Genomic DNA, 12,233 nt, shown 5'->3' with positions numbered 1-12,233 from the left:
TTAAATATTAGAAAGATTTGACGGAAAATAATTCCGTTATCGGTCGGAAAGGGGTTATTACTACTCAAAATAATTACAGAATGATCATATCAAAAAGAAAGCAAGCAACTATCTTTCTAATGTACACAACTATCTTAATCAGTAAATCACATTTCTATGACCATTTGATATATTGCATTTGACAAGTTCCCTTGAACTAGATTTGTTAATGAACCTTTGTTTTACTTTTACTTTGTGGTTTTAAGATGTTAATAATGTTCTGTGTGAGATCTGGAGGTTATATAAATGCCAGTTTGCAGTGCTCTTGGCTTATTAGCTGAAAGAAATACAATGCATGCAATCGCTGCCAAATGCTAAACAAACGGCTGTTGGATGTCTATTGAAATACTATTTAACAAGAAACATCTTTAGGTCTCATCATTGCTGAACATCTTCAAGCCTCCTCATTGTGCTAGAATCTAAAAAGGCTTGCACCTGGGTTTTCTATCCCATCACAAAACAGCTGAGGATGAAAATAAAATTGGATCAGCTGGTGAAATTGGCATTACCCTGCTGAGATATAAGAAAAATGCCTAGCAACTGGCACCATTAATTATAGAAAGCCTGACTAGCACAACAACCAGCAACATAAAATCCCCTGCACTCTAGAGACAAATCTAATGATGCATTTTTCCATTAACTATTCACAAAAAAACCCTCAAAATTACATCAGCCAATTAAAAAAAAGTACAAACTGGTAATGGTGAGCCACTGGAATGGTTAAAATGGCTTGCGTATGAGGGTACCCACAGACAACCCAACTACTGCTGGTTTGATTTGAAGAAACAGGATCAACGTGCTTTGAAATGTTTACTGAATCATATAGGTAGTGTGCTCACTGTGTACCCTGGCATCAACTCCTTTTACCATCACATCTCAATATTATCAGAACCAACAAAACTATGGAATGACGGTATACTGATCTGATCAATATCACCCATCAATATTCTGTCAACAGCTAGACAGGAAGAGAGATGGGGAAGTCGTACCAAAACACAGTGCTACTCATTTCTACAAAATTCGCAAAAATGATCAGATTTAAGTTTCACTCTTAGCCCATATTATTTTACTGCTTATTGTCTGCTTTATTTTCTGTAAATATTTTCTTGCATTGTTTTCCTCTTTTTATTAAAATATTTAAAAATCATTAAGCTTTAACTTGTCTGAAGACTACTAGGAAGATATCTGCTCCTCTCATTTAAGAGGCTCCCCAGCCTTTAACAAAAGAATGATAGAACTCTGTATCATACACCTGGCATATCTGTTCCCAATGAGATTGCATAAAATGGTGTCTTAGGTGCTTTCAGTCCAATGCAAATTTTCTCCACTTACTGTGGCATTTCCACAGGATTTCCGAATATTAGACACAGGTACTCCATAAACGGTCTGCCATACTTTCTAGACCAATTCCACACACTATATTGGTATGTCTTTTTGGCTTGTTGGATGAAGAAGAATGGACAAGGTATCAGTGGATATTTTTACATGAAACTGTATTCCTGGCTTGTAAACGTATATAGTTCTTAAGTGATTGCAACCTGGGGTGCCTTTGATATCTCACTGGATACATATAGTACATCAGATTGTTTCATATGAGAAGTAGATCAACATAGGAATTGCCCTAATAAACATGCCAAGGTTTGGGGGGCTTGGAAGGAGTCTGAATGATATATAGTCTCTCATGGTTCCGACTCAGGAGGTTCGGGATGATCCATTGCTCAAAAATATGGTTTACATTTTATACTATGCAACTAGTGATTTTGTACTAAGTGTTTACTTGTCTCTATAAGTGCCTTCTAATTGCTTTGTGATTTGTCTTGCAGGTCCCTTTCATTCGGAGTGCTAAGTGTAATGCTCTTTTTGACCTATTCTACTTGTTTGGTTGAAACTGTGCATTTTCTTTGTAATAAAAAGAGAGTTTAAAAAAATTAAATTAAAGCCAAATCTGTGAATGCTCCAAATAGAAATTAAAGGAGTTTTCCTATATAAAAGGTGCCACCATAGATTAAAAGTGTTATATTCCTGTCTGGGCATAGCAGCGAGCAATACAGACATTTTCTTTAAAGATCAGAATTGCAACAGCAAATGTGATATATGGTGCATGTTTCTGTTAAAAAACCCATAGTGGCAGCTAGCGTGTGTGTGCGTGGGTGTGTAAAAGGTTAACTGGTCAATTAACCTGTCTCAGAGTATCACTCTCAAGTCTTCTGGTGCATAGATTGTTGTCCCAGAGCAGGAAAATCTCCGAATAGAGTGAAGCTGAGTGAGTGATTGTCACAATTTGGTGGCAGCTGTGGGCAATGTAACCATTACAAAAGGTTCCGAACACTTTTAAAATCGACTTGTGAGAAAACACCCAAGTGCACTCACCTTTCCAGCAGATAGTTTGGCCTGTAGTTCCAGACATTCTTGTTTCAAATTTTCAATTTGTTTGTCTTTTTCCAGTAGGGCGCTCGACTGCTCACGCATATCCTTTGCTCGTTGACGTGCAAATGCCTTCTTGCATAGCTCCAAACTGGCGCCTTTTAAGTGTATTGGAGTATTTACCTACAAAACCAATGTTGGGACATTAAATTGTATCTGGCAACTTGACAGACAAGAGCCTGAACATTCAGATTTCAATAATAAATATGCAGACTTGTCTAGCAAAGATTTAGGTTTAGTTTAACGTGAACATGTACTCTATTGCCTTTTGGCTGTGCTGTAGGTTTACCCATGGGGCTGTACATGTTCATGTTACACTTCCGGTGCCCCTTAAAGTGAACATGTACTCTGCATTTTAAAACATTTAGGGGGAAAAATCCTTCCTAAGAATAGACACAAGATGCCGGCTATTACCTGCTTAGCCCAAAAATTTATTCTGTGCACCTTCATAATTTGATTTTGTTTTGACAAATTTTCTTTCATTTAACAAGCGCTGCAAACTGCCGTTCCAGTGTCCAATGAGATTGACTCTCATTAACTTTCACTGGACAGGATGATGGCAGTTAAAGAAGTTCAGCTATGAATTCAGGGAACATCAGGCTCAGGAGACAATGGGTCAGATAAAGTTGAGGAATGCAAATGATAGAATGTGCCATTTTAATTACAAGAATAAAGGAATTAATGAATGAATGAGTCATCCATTCATTACTTCCTAGTGAAAACAAGCTACAGCAGCAGGAAAGAATAGTAAAGTTTCAAAAATATTTAAAGATCTCCAAGATTTTGAAAAATTAACCCTGCAGTGGGGCTACCCACACACTGCAAGGGTTTACTGCTCGTTTTTCTTTAGGTGGCAAAATAAAGAAGAAATACTCACCTGATCCTCAGTTCTGCAGCAGTGACTGCTCACCTCTCTCCCCCTCTGCTCCAGCTGTAGTATGTCCCTCAGGCTTCACATCTGATAGAGCTGTATTAGACATGACAGCGTCAAAGGGCCTTAGCGTGCCGGAGATGGGTGTACAAAAAAAAAAAAAAAAAGACTGTGGGGATAGGTTTAGTAGTCAGACAGGATAAGGCGAGTATTTCTTCTTTATTTTCGCCCTATAGATAAAAGGAGCAGTTGACCATTTCAGTGTGGGGGTAGCCCCACTGCAAGGGTTAACGTTTCAAAACCATGGAGTTCTGCTTTAACTCTTTCACCCCCTCTTTACACCTGTATCTTGTCACATGCAGCCTTGGATGCTATCTGCTGTTATGAGGCAGATGGCTTACACAGGTCATTTATACATACCAGAAAAAAAAAATCCTAGTCAATTAATGGCCCTTTGGGAGTAAACTGGTAATTGAACAATGGGAATAGAAACAGCTTCACTTTCACATCTCTTATTTGAAGAACTTCTTAAAACATAACACCTACCATTTTAAGATTGGCCTCTTGGAGCTTCTGAGCTCTTTCTTCCAGACGCTTTGCTATAACTGCAAGCTCTGCATTTTTTCTCTTTAGTCTTTTAACCTTTTCCTCTGTTTCAGGAACACTGCTTTTTCTCTGCGGAATAGAATTTAAATAGATCAGTACATCACTTCTAAAAACTACAATTACAGTACAAGATGCCAAATTGATGCTTAAGGGCCCATTCACACCCCTGCGTGTGCATTGCTGTGTGGGATAACCCAAGGTACATTGTATCTGCCTACCGATTTCTTAAAGTGTATGTAAAGCACAGCAGTGAATGTTTCTTTCACACCCTTTTGGTTTACTAAATATACTATTAAAAAGTGTTTTGGTGCATCTGATAAGTGCAAAAAATACCTATTAAGGTGAGTAACGAAGAATGAGCGGAAACTAACCCTCCCGACTGTTTCACAGCATCTGACAACCGCAGGGAGTGTCATGCCACAGGAGCAGCAATTTGGTGACGACATTGGGAATGTAGCCACAAAAGGTTGTTGACCGAGATAGGGTGACAAAGATATGCTTCCAACCAGGGATGCATTTTTTACCATTATTTTGCCTTGGCAAAGCCTTAAAAGTGTAAAGAACCTTTCCTGAAAATGTCCTTGCCTTTTTTCCCACCTCCCAGTGTGCTGATCTAACCCACCCTTCCCATCCTCAGCTGCATTCTTACCAAGTTCTGATATCCAATCCCCTGGGACCGGTCTCCCTGTCCCATGGAAGTCTGAGATTCTAGTGCACACATAGGAGCAGGGGGAAGAAAAGGTCAGCGTGAACACAGGTCAACATTGCAGTTGAACCCAAGGGACTCGATGACAGAACTTGGTAAGCATGCAGCTGAGTAGTGGGAGGGTGGGTTAGATCAGCACAGTTGGAAGGGGGGAGGTGAAGAGGTAACCAAACGTTCAGAAAATGCTTTAATAAGTTTCTACATACCAAGCCCACAGCCATACATTTTAGTGCTCTGAAGGATCAGGAGTGTGTACTACGTTGAAGTGTGCTGGCATCTGAAATAAATAGGATGCCTCTCAAAACACATGCATAGCACGTCTTGACATAGTAACACTCACGCATAGGTGTGAATGCAGCCTATGTAGGGAAAGGAAACCTACAACACATATACATGCAACAATTGCATAGTTATAATGTGATAACACATTAAATGTTATGGAAATATGATCAAATAATTGACTATAATTCATTGAATGCATGCCCAACATTTTGGAGTTCAAATGGAAAAAGGTTTAAAGTACACCTATCATGAAAGAAAAATATAATCTTGCTCTGGCAGCGAACAGAGATATTGAAGCCACTTGATGGGTATGGCAGCATAAATAGCTTTTTTAAAAGAAAACATCAGGAATGGCAGTCCTTATATCTCTTTCAGACAGGTATCCATGTTTCCCTTAAGTTCCGCTTTTAGCCTGCCCAAGTCCATATACTTTAATTTATGGTATACCTACTTTCCAGGAAGAATTGGGCTGAGGGACAGGGTTCCAGTATGCTGGGCCTAAGTGTACATATTCCCCCAATCAGTCATCAAGCAGAGCAGGGCCTACAGTCAGTGACAATTGTTGGGCATTATATAGTTATCTAATCCCAGTTCAGACCTGTGATCACAGCTTCTGTCAGAGTGAAGTCTTCCAGCATAATCATGGAGCTCCGAGATGTTATGCAGCCACAGAACTACAAAGAACATAAATGCTGGAAGAATGCAAAAAACTGTGAAATGTGTTGTGCTCATTTGTTAAATAAGAACTCCGGGTAAATAAAAAAACTACTCTTGCAGTGGGACTACCCCACACTGCAAGGGTTAAGTGCTCATTTTCCTGTGGCTGGAATAAAGCTGTTTTACTTACCTGATCCCAGCTCCCACGGTGGTCAGCACTCACCTCTCTGCCCTCTGCTCCAGCTATGGAATGTCCCTCAGAGCCCTCACATCTAGTGCAGGTCAATGGACCTGCATAAGCTGTGATGACATCAGCAATCCTTAGACCACTGGAGCCGAGGAGAGAAAAAGCTGTGGGGACCAGTCAAGAAGCCTGGAGGAAGTAGGGATCAGATAAGTAATTCTGCGTTATTCTAGCTCCTAAACTAAAAACAAGCATCTAACCCTTGCAATGAGGGGTAGCCACACTGCAAAGGTATGTTTTTTTATTTGCCCTGCGTTTTTCTTTAGGAAGAAAATAATTTAGGAAGCTGAATGATGAGGATTATTTGTGGTGGTAGCATGAGATATTATAAGTGAGTGCATATCACAGAGCAGCCATTTTCTTTTTTTAGCTCATAAAATGCTTCCTCATTTACATTTCATTACTTACAATTCCACCTTTTAAGCATTTAATCAAAAAGGTGTGTTACACTAAACTATGTTCATTAAGACACATCCCACCTTTCACCATTGGCACCAGTCATCGTGGCTCCATGGCATGGTTGGGGCACATTAAGTCCACAGGAAACTGTCCCTACCATGGAAAGGCCAGTTGGTTATATTTGCCTCCCAGGCCATTTCCAGTCCTTCCGTCTCTACTTTTGTTGACTTCACGAGTCAGGAAATTGTGCCAGTGCACCCAAAATAAGCACAGCTTGCAGAAATATATATTACTGGTGCCGTCAGTATAAAATTCTGGAATAAATGTGTGCGAGATATGTTCTCTTAATCTGCATGCAAGAAAAAAAAAATACCAGAATTATATTTTCCTCCCGTAAATCTTTGCAGCGCTGTTCCAAATCTCGCAGTGCATCCAGCAATTCCTGTGTTGACTGACTGTGTTGTTCACCGGTATTCTGTAGGATAGAAATCAAAGCATTAGTATATGGACTGCATCTATATTATCTGTGTGTTAGAACTGGAAGAAAATAATAAAATTAGAGGGATAAAATGCTTTAAAGCTGAACTACAGGTAGATATAAAAAAAGACAGACATTCAATTAATTCATAAAAAAAATTTTTTTAAATTTCAAGCAGTGTTAAGTATCTAAATGAGATCCGATAACAGTCTCTTGCAATCTCCTTCAACAAGAAAAAAAGCACAGCGCTATCTTGAAGGTGTGGGGCATGTGTGGATGTGGTCAGTCTGGAGTGCTGCGAACAGGAGGAGGAATCTGTGAACGTGGTGATGGAGCAATAAGAGCGCAAAATCCAAAAGTCCTCCATCGGGACGGCCCCGATGGAGGATCTGGCGATGCATGGAGTGTCGTGTGAAGCTGGGGGTTTGTAGTGGCCACCGGATAAAGCAGTAAGGACAGAGCAGGACAGGTTCTATGGTCTGGACATGCCTGCTGAAAGTTGTAACGTCCGGCAGGTTGGTGGGACAGGGGGTCAAGGTGAAGCAGGGGGTCACCTGCGACCTGTGTAGGGCTGCAACAACTAATCGACATAATCGATTATTGAAAAAGTTGTCAACTTTTTCAATAATCGATGAATCGGCTTCCGATCAGTTGGCCCTGTTCACGGCTCCACACACGCAGCGCGTCGCACCTCCTCCCCACCTCACGCTCGGCGCTGCCAGACCCGCCCGCATCCACGCTCTTCACGCCGCACCTCCTCCCTGCCTCACACTCACCACCCGCCCACATCCACGATCGGCACAGGGACGCGGGGAGATGTAGTAAGGTGGAGCAGGTGTGGGGGGATGACAGCCGCCGATAGACAGGTCCGATCTCAGAAGCAAGTTGCTGGAAGACTGCTCAGGTAAGCCTGCACTTTCCCACACATGGTGCTCTATAATGTATTGCTGGGATTTGTATTCCTCTATAGCTGATGGTACATTGTGCTGTATATTATACATAGGAATACAAATCCCAGCAATACATTATACACTGTATGTATAATGTATTGCTGGGATTTGTTGTACTCCTCTATAGCTGGTGATATTCTGCATTGCGCTGTATAGAGGACTACAAGTCCCAGCAATAATACATTATACAGCGCAATGCAGAATACCACCAGCTATAGAAGAGTACAACAAATCCCAGCAATAATACATTATAAAGTGGTACAATGCTAAATACCACCAGCTATAGAGGACTACAAAACCCAGCAATAGTACATTATACAGCGCAATGCAGAATGCCGCCAGCTATTATGTACTATTGCTGGGATTTGTTGTATTCCTCTATAGCTGGCGGTATTCTGCATTGTGCTGTATAATGTGCTTTTGCTGGGTTTTGTAGTCCTCTATAGCCGGTGCCATTCTGCATTCATTGCTGTATAATTTTACACTTTCCATTTCACTATATTGCACACCACACTATCTTTTTTTTTTTTTTTACTTCCACCGCTCCAAGCTTGCTCCTGTGATGGACTACAACCTCAATACAAACTAGTAGTCCCATCACTGGAGCCATTTTTTAAACTTTATTTTATTGTTTATCCGATTAACCGATTAATCGAACTTAATAATCAGCTAACTAATCGATTTTGAAAATAATTGTTAGCTGCAGCTCTAGACCTGTGTGTAGTCTCTACACTATTCACACTTTTGGATTTTGTGCTCTTCTTGCATTCTCCCCATCTAAGTATAGCTTAGATGGGGAGGGGGAGAAAACTTGTGCTAATAGGGAGCATACCGATAAAAGGAGAGAGCAGAGTGCCAGAGAGACGAGCTCATCAGTCTTCTACTTCTTATCACTTTCCAGTCACAGTGGGGGGATGCGACGATGACGGTCGGCATTAATCAAGTGGTAATTAAAGTGATAAAGTCAAAAGGTTTTTAAGCCATTTCAAATGCTGATAAAACCACTTTAAAAAAGGAGAACTATGAGGTGAGTGCTTTTCACTCACCTCATAGTTCTAGCCGACCTGTGACAATGAGACTGTCACAGGTCGGCTCAGTAGATCGGGAGGTGAGCGAACACATACCAGGTTCGCTCACCTCTCGATCCTGTCACGGCTCTCTGCCGTGACAGGGGGAGGGGCTGGATTCCCCTCTCCCCGCTCCGATCTGCCAGCGCTGACTGGCGGAACGGACGGGGGAGGGGGCGGGTACAGCTGGCTCTGCCTCTAGATAGGCAGAGCCAGCTGTCACTCACGCAGCTGGGCGGATCCCGACATCTATGTCGGGATCCGCTCCAGGTGCGGCGTCTCAGTATACCGCGAGCTGTAGCTCGCGGTATACTGAGCTTAGGGTAACGGGAGGACACTAGTTTGTGTCCTCCCGTTACCCTAAGGAGAACTATGGGGAAAAACACTGACCCCATAGTTCTCCTTTAATGAAAAAAAAAGACTGAGAGATTACTACTACTACTACTACTACTACTAATACTTTAACTGAACTGCAGCAGAGAAAAAGCACCCACCCTTTCAAAACAGGGTTGTACTATAGGGCAGAGCTGTGCCAATTGTATGACTGGATGGACAGAAATACAAATTCTTTGGCAGGTAAAACAACTCCCATAAATGTAGTTCATCTGTGTGATTTAGCCATTTGCCTGGAGTTTTGCTTTGACAGTAACTAAAACATTCATATGGGTTTTAACGTATCATGAGAAAAAGGCTCTGGTTAACTGCATAGCTGTGAGAAGAAAGAAGTACAAAAACCAACAAAAAACCCACATGTAAAGCAATAGATTATTACATGTTAAATAAGAGCAACTAGTAGCAGTCATAGGCTGGGTTCACACCTAGGCGTTTTTCCGCGCTTTCGTACTCGCGGAAAAACGCTCAAACAGGGAAATGCCATTATTTTCAATGTGCATGGTTCCCATCTGGGCGGTTTTCCGCGAGTACGAACGTGCGGGAAACCGCCCTACGCCCAAAGAAGTACATGTACTTCTTTGGGGCGTTTTGGTCGGGCGGTTCCATTGGGATACAGCCAAGTATCCCTCGGAAACGCACGTTTTTCACACGTTTTTTTTATCGCGGGGAAAAAACCGCGCGAAAAACGTGCATATACAATCCGCCTAGGTGTGAACCCAGCCATAGTGTCAGCTGGAGAATAAAGTGCCAGTTGGCAGAGTTTCCTCCTGGCAGCAGCTGGCAAATCTTTCATAAACCATGTCATTACAGAACTTCCTTACAAACACTCTGTTGTTTAAACTTCAACCAAAATGTCATCTTGCTGCCAGGCGCTCACACATTCACTTTTTAACTATAATAATCAAAATGAATGCTCACATGTATTTCTATGCTTAACACCAGGAGATTGACGTATACACAATTAAGACGGTAATGTTATTGAAAACCTTGGGGAATAGCTGGGGAATTTGGAGAAACCCCAATTAACATATTAGCAAACATTTTCGCTTTATTGGCAGGATGAAGAGTAATATATTTTTCAACGCACTATATTGATGTGCTAGAAAAGTTGTGGTCAACTACCGGCCTGCTACAAGAGATGCTAGGACCAAGGCCCAGTAGGGCTGAAACATGCAAGCGGGTGTTGCTTTTATGAACTTTACAGTATGAAATAAAAGATACATTTGGAGGAAATTCCTTGAGTGCTGCCATCTTGCTGTAAACCGACATGTGGCCCTGGAAGGGGAATACTGGCTTTGCACCATGGTTGGTAGGAGCGGGGTGTAATGAAAAGTTAGAGAGGGTCAGAGACTATGGGCATGCCACAAGAGATGGTCAATGACTAGGTGCGTACTACAATAGGTTAGTCAGAGACTAGGAAGTGTGCTACAAGAATTGGTCATAAACTGCAGACATGAGATATGAGAACATGGGAGACTGTCAGAGACTAGAGACACATTACATAATACTGCTATCCCTGCTATGAGATCCCTACTAAACACAACCCCTTTACAAATTAATATATACATCTGTGCTCCCAACAGCTGCCTTAAAAATGACATGTCACATTTAGTATTTCCTACAGCAAGATCCATTATAAAAGGGTTCGGTAACAAAAACAAAAAAAAGAGAAAAAAGGGATTAAATAAAAGACGCACACACAACTTGAAAAACTTTAGAAGCCAATCTAAAGAATATTTTTTTCTTCAATGGCTTCATAAAGCACCAATACACAGACTACTGTCTGCTGTGTCACCTGAGGGGTGAACAATAAGTGCCAAAGGGCCACAGTTAGCAGTTTGGTTCCCTCCTCCCTTGGCTGTTGAAAATTAGCACTGACAGCATACACCATATATTTTTTTTATACACCGAGTATTAAAAATGCTTATTAAAAGAACTTTCCTATTTGCCAACTGTATCCCTAGTAGTACACATTGTCCTCCATATGATTAATAAAGCAGATGTGTTAATAGATTGGAAATACAAATACATTTGAAAGGCATGGAGGAGCTCAGCTATGAGGAAAGATTAGCTGACCTGAATTTGTTCTCTCTGGAGAAGAGGCGATTAAGGGGGGACATGATCACATCTAAAATTAGGTACCTCGGCTTATATTCGGGACGGCTTATACTCGAGTATATACGGTACATAATATGGTCCATATAGTGAGCTTGGTGCCAAATTATCCACCTTTGCACATGGAAAGGATTCTTCAGTTAGAGCTGTGAAAATGTGGAATAGACTCCACCAGGAGCTAGTTCTAGCGAGCAAATGTATCTGTTTAAAAAAAATCTGGATGTATTCCTAAATGCACAGAATATTACTGGATATTGAGTTCTTATAGGTATATTAAGCATCAGAGACTGTTGATCCAGGGAATATCCGATTGCCTTATGGGATCAGGAAGGAATTTTTTTTCCTCTGTTGGAGCAAATTAAAAATCAGGCTTTATAGGGGATTTTTTCTGCCTTTCTCTGGATCAACAGGGGGTAATAGGGGGCACAGCATTCCGTTTAGGCTAAAACTGGAGCAGACAGAATCTAGAGCAGTTGCCCATGGCAACCAATCAGCTTCTATCTTTCATTTTTAAAGCATAACTGAACAAACTGAAGAAATAAGGCGAATGGTTACTATGATGCCCGGAAGAAGGGACCCCGTAGCGTTGGCTTAATGACGCTTGTGATATGTTTCTTCAATAAATAATCAAATGAATTTGATGCTTCAGACTGAGTGCTGATTATCTTCGTCTTCTACTATTCTAGAAAACACAGCTCCATCCATGCAATCACTATGAGCACCATGACAAGGTCCAATTGTTGTAAGGAGTGCAGATGACACATCACAATACTGCATGGTTACTATGAGCAACTGCTACAGATCCTGTCTGCTCCAGTTTTGATAAATTTCCCCCAATGTGTTTTTAGCAGTACAGCATTTAGTTTTTTTCCTTGTATACAAATCTGAATGCAGGTGTATTGTTTTCTACGGGTCCATGCACAGATTGTGTAAACTTGCTCTGCTGTAAAATGAAAATAGAAATTAGTGTCTGAGGTCCTGCATAAGAACCATATTTTACAC

General features: G+C 41.2%; 1 protein-coding gene across 1 annotated transcript in view; it reads right to left on the bottom strand.

The window, feature by feature from the left end:
• TSPOAP1 (TSPO associated protein 1) overlaps positions 1 to 12,233 on the bottom strand; it is a 130,468-nt gene that overhangs the window by 91,315 nt on the left and 26,920 nt on the right. Inside the window, 3 exon segments of the mRNA XM_018569541.1 lie at positions 2,410 to 2,586; positions 3,881 to 4,009; positions 6,602 to 6,670. Coding sequence (XP_018425043.1) covers positions 2,410 to 2,586; positions 3,881 to 4,009; positions 6,602 to 6,670 — 375 coding nt within the window.

This window comes from Nanorana parkeri, unplaced genomic scaffold, assembly GCF_000935625.1.
Source record: "Nanorana parkeri isolate BGI_ZX_2015 unplaced genomic scaffold, ASM93562v1 scaffold1351, whole genome shotgun sequence".
Classification (NCBI taxonomy): domain Eukaryota; kingdom Metazoa; phylum Chordata; class Amphibia; order Anura; family Dicroglossidae; genus Nanorana; species Nanorana parkeri.
Note: the sequence above shows the minus strand (reverse complement) of the source record. Positions and strands in the feature narration are given on the sequence as shown.